Source organism: Capsicum annuum, chromosome 5 (genome assembly GCF_002878395.1).
Source record: "Capsicum annuum cultivar UCD-10X-F1 chromosome 5, UCD10Xv1.1, whole genome shotgun sequence".
Classification (NCBI taxonomy): Eukaryota; Viridiplantae; Streptophyta; class Magnoliopsida; order Solanales; family Solanaceae; genus Capsicum; species Capsicum annuum.
This window is the reverse complement of record NC_061115.1, coordinates 10,611,875-10,621,744: the sequence shown is the minus strand read 5'-3', so window position 1 is coordinate 10,621,744 and position 9,870 is coordinate 10,611,875. Positions and strand designations below refer to the sequence as shown.

Sequence of the window (9,870 nt, the reverse complement as noted above, 5' to 3'; positions counted from 1 at the left end):
TGGGTAAAAGAAAACCTTGTTTGTCTAGCCATTGGATAGACAATGCACAAAAAGGGTTGTTTGATTGAAAAATTTAGTTGGAACGGATAGGATTCCCTTTATTTTGGCAAAAGGCACATGGCCTAATCTTGTGTGTCACAACAAGTCAACATTGTTTCCATGAGAAAAACAAGAATTCACAGAATGCAACTCACTTTTACAACATGAAAAAAATAGTTTATAATACAGACTTTGTTCTTATTACATGAAATAAGATTCACTATATGGAAATGAAAATGAGAAGAATTTGTAGGATTATGATTTATATAGTAAATATAGCAGATGAGTGACTTTTAGAGATGCAGTTCTGAGACATAATGGACTTGGTCTTCAAGCATCTTGAACAGAGGAAGTAAAGTCCATGCTTGCTAGTACCAATTACCTGAGGCCTCTTCAGTGAAGGACACAACATATTTAAGAAATGAGACTAATGAGTGAACAAAAATCAAATTATATTTGAAAGATGATACAAATAACACACTATGCAAAATGATGATAGGTATAATAATCACATCACCAATTTGTGTCACTTTCACCTTGTATCTATTTGAAAGTGTAATGAGCAAAGGGCATGGTAAGATCTTAAGGTTTGTTAGTAGTGTATTATTAAAGGTCATATGATTGGAAGCTCCTGAGTCTATAATCCACAAGTCATCATTTGATTCAAAATGCTTACATGAAGGACTATCAAAATTTATAGAGGAAGTGTATACTACATTACCTGGAAAATTTATTTCTCTATTAGTAAAGTTGATGTTGTTAGGTCCTCCCTTGCCCCCAAAGTGGTGTAGAAAATTCATCACATGTGCATATTGTTCTTTAGTGAGAGTGAGTTGTTGATCTTCTTCCTTATTATCCTTTTCGCCTCCTCCAGTTCCCATGTTTCCATATGCATTTGCTGCAATGCTCTTTCCTTTATTGTACTTAACATTAGCACTGAATTATACCTTGAATTATTGGTGTAACCAACTCTATTGTTAAAGTCATGTCCATTTCGATTCTGATGGTTGTTGTAAGAGTGATTATCTTTGTTGCCTTAAGTACTATCTTGGGAATAATCATGTAACTTGAAACATTTCTCCATGACATGACCTGTTCTCTTGCAATATTCACAGAAAAGAGTGGATTTGTGAGAACTTGTTGAAAATTGACCTCCTCTTATGGATAAATTTGTCTTAAAACCTTTTGAGTTAGAAAGGCCTACAGAGTAACTTGCTGCATTTAGAAAAGTAGATTCCATCAACATTTTTTCTTTTGGCTTAAATTCTCTTTGCTTTTCCTCTTGTATCAGAATAGAGAAAGTTTGTGCCATAGAAGGTAGAGGGTTTATCATGAGTATGCTACCCCGAACAACTGTATAGACTTCATTAAGTCCCATTAAAATATTGAATAAGGCATCTGTCCTGTTCAACTTTATGCGTTCCATTCTTTGCTCCATAAGTACAAAAACATTTGCATTGAAACTTATCAATCAAATTGCTAAATTCCTCCTACATCATCTTTATCCTAGTTTAATAGGTAGTAATATCCAACACTCCTTGAGTTGAGTCATTGATTTCCTTTTGAATTTGATATAATTTTGCACTATTAGTTTGATCGTAGTGATCTTTAAGTTTTCTCCACAACTCAGTTGAATTGTTCACATACTCCACACTATCTACAATCTCCTTAGTAAGTGAATTTAGGATATCCATGATGTCATCATGTCATCGCACCTTTGCCATTATCGCAATTGGAGAGAATCTGCAGCAAGTTTCACACCGTCACCATTGATGAAACCTAATTTGTTCTTCACTGAAAGAGATTGCATAATGCTTCTCCGTCATAAACGATATCTCGTTCCATCAAACTAAACAGGAACAAGGGTTAACCCTGAGCTATCAGAGGGATGCACGTACAGTGTATCAATCGCGTCAACACTCATGGTTGAAGCAGAAGAACTCAAAGCATTAGCCATTGAAGTAGAGGAATTTGAGGCATTGTAGGAAAACAGTGGAGGACAAGACTATCACGAATTGAGGAAAACAGAGGAATACGAACAAATCAAAGATTTCAAATCGAGAAAGTTGCAGCTAAAGTAATCGAAGAAAGAACAATCTGTCTCTGATGCCATATCAAGAGAAATTCATGGTGGATTATCCTGCAAGCTTGGGAGCAATCAAGCAACAATGATGAAGATTGTGTACAGAAAAAATCACAGAAAAAGAAAAACAGAAACTGCTTTCATTATAATGAAATGCTCAACCCAAAAATATCTACAAGGTGTACATATATACTTGGTAGCATTATGACAGCTGACTACAACTAGATTCTAATAAACTTAACAAAAACTAACCGACTGAACTAACTAACCTACATTACCGAATCTATAGTAAACAAAATAAATAGATATTATCAACGAGCTAAATTAAGTAATTTCAATAATATTCATACTTAATTATACTTATATATAATTTTAAAAATGAAAAGTGAGCTGAAAAACAAATTATATGCTAAAGTGGAAAATTACTCTAAAAAAGAAAAAGAATAATTTTTTCAAGATCCCAATATTCCAGTACAGTACATTTTAACATTAATAACCAAAATAAAATAAAATAAACCCTATTTATTTGCAACGTAGGTTCAGTTTCTTCCCCATTTCTCTCTGCCGTTCGATCTCTGTGTATACAAACACTCTCAAATCGCCAACACTACAAATCCATCAACAAAGCCCGCCAAATACAAATAAATTATACCTCCATTTTCTTCTTTTCCTACTGATCCATCCAATCAACACAAATCCAAAAAAAAAAAAAAACAGAAAAATAATTTCTGATCTGCCTGTAGAGTATAACTGTTGAGCAGCTAAGGTTAGGTCATTTTTTTTTTTTATTAGTTATTAAATTTTTTGCTCGGTAGGAAGCGTTAGCGTAACTAGTAAAGTTGTAATACATGTGACGAGTACATGTTTGAGATGTGAAAACAGTCACTTGGAGAGATGCATTCGTGATAAAACTGTGTACAATACTAGATAGTACTTGTGGTCATGCCCTTCGGACAAGGTTATGAGTTCGAGTTGTGAGAATATTCTTTTGCAAAAAATGAAGGGATAAAGCTGTGACAATTTCCATATAATAGTACTTGGGTTCGTCCTTTTATGACATGTGACTAGGAGGACACAGGTTTGAGCAGTCTCTTACAAAAATACATGATAAGGTTGAGTACTATAGTACTTGCCCGACATATGTGACTAGGAGAGTACGGGTTTGAGTTGTGAAAAGGCTGTCAAAATAATATCTTGTAGAAATACAATAAAGCTGTGTACAATAGTACTTGTGGTCCAGTCTTCTCCTGGACCTGCGCATAGCAGGAGCTTAGTGCACTAAACTGTTCCTCTTTTTTTTGTGCTTGATTGTATTTAATGATGGATGCATATTAGGGTAGAAGGATAATGGATAGGAGTGTTGTCGTGCTTATCGAGGGGTTAGGCTTGTGGGTGTTTGTTGTTGTTTGCTATATTTTCTCCACTATTTCCTTTGTACTTGGAACCTATGTTGCTCAGACTCTCCAAAAATATTGCCGCTCCTGTGTTGAATCCTCCAAAAATACACTACTTTTGGAGGATAAGACATGTACCCGTCGATAATTTTGATGAGTCCGAGCAACATAGCTTTGAAATGTTATAGTTGAGCCTAGGGTCTTTCAGAAACAACCTCTCTAGTGGTAAGATCAGTGTACACTCTACCCTCTCTGGATCTCACCTGTGGATATATTGTTGATTCTATTTAATGTTGTTTTTCCGTGTCTCGAGCCGGGGGTCTATCGGAAACAGCCTTTCTACTTCTTTAGAGGTAGAGGTATGGACTGCGTACATCTTACCCTCCCCAGGCCTCACTATGTGGGAATACACTGGGTTTGTTGTTGTTGTTGTCTATTTAATGTTGTTTGTTTGTGTTTTAGGATTTTGTTACTCGTGTTGTTGAGTATGGCGGAAGTTCCGGCGAGTCCAGGAGGTGGTGGTGCAAGCCATGAGAGTGGTGGTGGTGATGAACAAAGTCCTCAATCGAATGTGAGGGAACAGGACAGGTACCTTCCAATTGCAAATATAGGCCGCATTATGAAAAAGGGATTGCCTACTAATGCCAAGATAGCTAAGGATGCCAAAGATACTGTTCAGGAATGTGTTTCGGAGTTCATCAGTTTCATCACCAGCGAGTAAGTGTTATATTGATAGCATGTTATATTTAAAATTGCTAAGCCATATCATGTGTGTTAGCAACTGAGTTTCTAAATTTATTTTTTTGTACATATATAGTGAACTTCTTAATACAAATACATCATTTGAGCTAAAGTTGAGTTTGGAATCCGTATGTCAGCTTGTAGCTCCGCCCCCCGTTAATATTAGGAAAATCAACATGCTCTCTTATCCTTAGGCAGTGTCGGAGCCAGGATTTTCATTAAGGGGCGTCAAAAAATTATAATTATATCGCTAGCTAGGATCGAACACACAATCTTAGGAATGTTTTGCAACACCTTAATCACTGCACTAAACCTTTAGCTTGTGTCAGAAGGTCTCAACACCGATAGATATACCAATAAATAAGGTGAGAATTTCGTATAGTGGAAGCACATCCAAATGTTTACGAGTGTCTCTCTGAGTTCATCAGTTTCATTACCAGTGGGTAAGTGTTACATTGACAAGATTTGAACTTTATGTTTTCTATTTTAGGATAACGACATCAGGGTTAGTAACTGGGTTCTAAATTTAATATTTTGTGCATATTCAGTGTATTTTATAATACACATACAACATTTGAACTAAAGCTACTGGACTCAGAATCCATACTCCGCTTGTAGATCCGCCCCTGTAATATTAGGAAAATCGACAAGCTACCATACCCTTTGGATTGATAATGGGATAAATACAGGCGGGAATTTCTTATAGTGAGAGCACATCCAAGTGTTTCAATGAAAAGAAGAGAACAAATAGTTAAAGAATGACGGCATACACAAGTAAATACGAGTCAAGAGATTTAAGAGCCTCATATACGTGAGGATTTATTTGAAATTTGATTTACTATTAGTTCATTGTACTTCAAATTGGTCAAATTTGAAGTTTTATTCTTGATTTTCGGAGTTTATCTTCTAGAAAATTTCTTCGAGTCTCTTTTTAGGTTTAAAATATGGTGGCATTCTAGAATTTTTTGCTACCATATTCGCTGCACGTATTTTATAAGCCTATGGATATGACTTAACTGATCTGCTATATTTGTTGAAAATAATTGTTGCAACCATGTTCATTGTTCTCTACACATGTTTCTTTGCTTATGGATATGACTTAAACGATTTGCTATATTTGTTGAAAATATTCACGTGTTGTAAATTTAGTTGTGCTTCTCCATTTATGAGTTCCAAAATTTTGGAAACAAGAACAAAACAATGTTTATTACTATTTTTAGCATATCGACAAATTTGCCAAACAACCTACTTTTCAGACACACAAGAGGTGGGGTTTCGACGTACTTTTAAATAAAAGAGGATGCAAAGAACCCTCCAACCTTGGATTGGGCGAATTATCCAAAGAGGGTTGCTTACTCGTAGCGAGAGCGCGAAAAAAAAAAATATATATATATCGGCAAACAAATTGAGAAAAGATTACGATAAAGTGAAATACTAATAATTTAGTATGAATTGGCAAGGATAGATATGTCTTAGATCCTTGATGAAGACATTGAAGTGCCCGTGAAGCATTCAACATTTTTTCACACGTCGCTTCTCGGCTTACGCACACCTTTGACAACACTATTAGCGAGTTGCCATATAGTGAAACGCACAGCTCCCTGTGGTCAATTCCCTGTGTGTTTAATGCTTCTCATTATCCCTCTTCGCCTACACCACTATATCCTTTCGATAAGAGTCACAGGAGCACTATGAAGACCCAGAGATAGGAAACTAAGTCATTTGATTTTAGAGCGGAAAGAAGAGAAGGAAGAGGAATTGATGATTTATAGTAGCGGGCGAGAAACTGCTTCTATTTTGCTGATGTTGTTGAGAGAAACAAAGACGAAAGAGGGAACAAGAGAACAATAAGGGCTGCTGTCCTCAAGTTCTCCGTAGTTACATAGTTTATGACTACTACAAAAGTCAAAATTCTGCTATATCTGTTCAAATGGTCTTGAAATTATGTTGTTGTTCATGGTGGTACAATTGATACCTCATGAGTTACAACTTTCAATTGCTCCGAACTTATTCTTAGCTTCCATAGTGGTCTCTTTTTCCCTTTCCTTTTTCGATTATTCAACAATTTTGTTTCAGTCGGGCGTTGAATTTTTCGCCTTTTTGGGTTTTTATTTATGGTACAATTGATAATGTGTTGAGTAAGTATCAAGAAATTTATTCGACACAATTTTTTTTTCTCGTTAATACGTGTGGGTTACCGTTTTCTAGCGCTATGCACTTTCTCTTAGCTTCTGTATTGGTCTATTTCTCCTTTTCTTTTTTAAGTATCCTGTAATCTTCTATTGCTATTCACTTTGCTCGTAGCTTCTTCATTGGTATCCTTTCTCCTTTATTTGTCAAAGCATCCAACAATTTAATTCAATTTGATCTTCAACTATTACTACTTTTATCTCTTTCTTTGTCTTTTTGTTTTATCTACAATCGGCAATATATGGGGTGCAACGTTTCATTGCTACTCAACGGCTCTCTATATTGGTCTCCCATTAATTTTTATATACCAAATTAACTAACCATGTTGGATTTGGAAAGAGTGGAAGTATTGTTGATAAGGGCCTAAGAGGTGAGAAAGAGAGGTTGTGTGAGGGGGATGGAAGAAGAGAATATCAGAAGCATTTAGCAGAGAAGAAGAGAAGAAAAAGAGAACGGAACGATTGAGATCACTATGGGTGACGGAGGAATTGGTGAAGTGTAACAATATCAAATAGTTGAGGGGATAATTTGGACCTTTGCCTTAGTCGTTGTTGACGTATAACATACTAAAAAGGCGTCCAATATAATAAAAATGTTTGTCTATTTTTCTTCACTATGTTTGCGTGTATTTACTGTATTCTTTCTTTAGATCAGAGAATTTTGTGTGATATTTTATTCTTCTTATGGATACAGATATTGTTTTTTTCAATGGTCAAGGTGTGAATTCTAATCCAAGTATATTTGCCGAGTCTTCGAGTGAGGATATGTGGATAGATGATTCCATATCGAAATAATGTTGAGTCATAATGGTTTTGAGAGAGCAGCTTTCTTTGAACTTAGACTTCGACATTTATTAATCGATGTGGAAGTTTTAGTTTGTGGTCTTGCCATGTGATTTTAAATGTGTTTTCTGTTCTTTTACAGGGCAAGTGACAAGTGTCAGAAAGAGAAGAGAAAGACGATTAATGGAGATGATTTGATATGGGCACTGACCACCTTAGGATTTGAGGACTACATTGAGCCACTAAAGGGCTATTTGATTAGGTACAGAGAGGTAATTGCAGTTCCTCCTCATTAACCCATTACAAATAAGCTTGTTTATATGAAGAGTTCTTGATGTTCATGCACGCGTGTTTATCATCGGCAACTAAAAGAGAGACAGAATAGTTCTTTTCCGCTTGTTTGGAAGATTTGCTGGGTATCTGTGGTCTATATGAACTTCCTTTGTAGTTTCGAACAACTTCTAATTTGACCCCGCACTATTATTTGAACTATCAACTGATCAATGTCTCTTTTATTTTTCTGGCAATTGAATTATTCTATTTGCTGGGCTATGGTTGATTGTGGTATTGCAGATGGAGGTATGCATTGCTTCTCCTCGTCAATGATATAGAGTTGCTTATTTTCTTTACCTCTGATATGTCACTAGCTATGCCCCGGGGATTGTTTCTAATGTCAGGGAGACACCAAGGGATCTGTTAGGGCTGGAGATACGTCTGCTAGAAAAGATATAGTTGGAGGTCATCTCGGTCCCAGTTCACAGGTAAGAGGGCACCAAATTCTCTATTCAACATGTTCTGGTATTTGTAACCCGTATAGCATTAACAAAGGTGTTATTATTTTGACTCCTTATTTTCTTGGAAAATAGCAGTTCGTCTATGATGGCTCTTTTACACAAGACTTAGACTATGGGAACTCCCAAATGTGAATTTCTAAGTAAGTGCTTCTTCATTCTCTCCCTCCTGTTGTAAATATTTAGATAAATAAGAATGACTTCTGTTAGAGTAAGTTGGTATACTAATGTTGCTTCTCACTTTGTTTTCTTTGAATCTTTTTTTGTAACATCTTTTGAGTGAAGATAATCATTTGATTTTTATCCTTATATTAGTTTTGATTTTCCATTTGAGGCTGATTAGTTCCCATATTTATTTTTATCCCTATGATGGCTCCCCTTTTCTTCTCCACTATTTTTATTTCATATATGAGGTGCATGGAAAGATAATTATGTAGGGGTGTTCTTTTCCAGTTTTGTTATGCTTATCTATATTTCATAAAAAGTCCTAAACCGGGGGTCTATCGGAAACAACCTCTCTATTTCATCTGAGGTAATGTTATAGACTGCGTACACTTTACGCTCCCCAGACCCCACTTTGTGGTAATACATTGGGTATGTTGTTGTTGTTGTTGTTGTTGTTGTACCAATATTTCAAAGGAAGCTTACCTGGGTTTGGGTTCTTCATTGTTCAGTTTGCGTATTGGTTTTCTTTGAATAAGTAAACAAGCAAAAAAGGCCCAAAGATAGTGCTGACTAGGTACGGCCAAGGTACAAAAATGTAATTGTTCTGGTAAGGAGTTGAGCGAAAAGGGCAGCCCGATGCGCAGGCTCCAGGGAAAGACCAGACCACAAGGAGTTAAGCAAGTCAAGTAAAATGTTTGTATTATACATCTTTAGTATACACCAAAAGGTTAATATTTGCAACCAGTTCTATTTTAAGAGATGTACTGTAACAAGTACTAGGCTTAGTTGATTGCAGAGAAGACTATTCTTTGGACAATGGGTAGTTTAAAATTATTGTTCATCGAGCTTGCTACTGATCAAAGGGATCATCAATTTGCTGATTATAGAAAATTTGATTTTTTTTCCCCTTATTAGTTGCCATGTTTTCTTTATAACTATTTACAATATTATCTTTTTTTCATAACTACTTTGATTTGCTGCACTTGAGCCGAGGGTCTTTCAGAAACCACCTCTCTACCTCGATGAGGTAGGGGTAAGGTTTGTGTACACTCTACCCTCCCAGACCCACATCTATCAAATGATCTGCGCTTTGTTTTGTTGGGGTCTCCTACCTCTTAATAGTGCTGACTTTTTTGGTTCGATTTGCAGAATAACAACGGCGCAGATGTGAGTATCTTCTGCCTTCTGATCTCTCGCTGATATATGTACGAAAACCATTCAATGGTGCGCTGATACTTGTTTGAAAGCTCTAGAAACCGAAAGTATCCTGCAAAATCTTGAATTTTGCCATACAACAAAGCACTTTGTTTTCTGAACTTCTCTTCAAGTACTTTGATGCTTTGTACATGCAATTTGTCTGTTATTGCTATAAACTGGTAAATTTTCTGCAAATTAGCTTAAGATTCTAAGGTTGAGTGACCTTAACTTTTTGTATGAAGTTTACTTTTAAGATATTGCTTTTGGAAGTGAGCAGAATGGTTCTTGGTACTTTTCTGGTAAGAAATAGTCATTGTGCAGCTGTATACTTGTGAGGTTACTGACTCTCCAAACTATCAGAAACAACCTCGCTACCTTTCAGGTCTTGGTAGAATCTGCGTACATCCTATCCGTACCCTCCCTAGACCCCACTTTATGGTACTACAATGGGTATGTAGTTGTGCCGAACTTAACCAAATCAGTTGCTC

General features: G+C 36.1%; 1 protein-coding gene across 1 annotated transcript; it reads left to right on the top strand.

Annotated features, from left to right (window-relative positions):
* Nucleotides 1-2,839: 2,839 nt before the first annotated feature.
* LOC107870337 (nuclear transcription factor Y subunit B-1) lies at nt 2,840-9,673 on the top strand (the record flags this gene model as incomplete). The annotated part of the gene is given in 7 exon segments (XM_016716828.2): nt 2,840-2,888; nt 3,979-4,233; nt 7,372-7,501; nt 7,803-7,808; nt 7,907-7,990; nt 8,096-8,163; nt 9,335-9,673. Coding segments are annotated over 5 exon segments (510 nt in total). The 3' UTR covers nt 8,156-8,163; nt 9,335-9,673.
* Nucleotides 9,674-9,870: the final 197 nt, after the last annotated feature.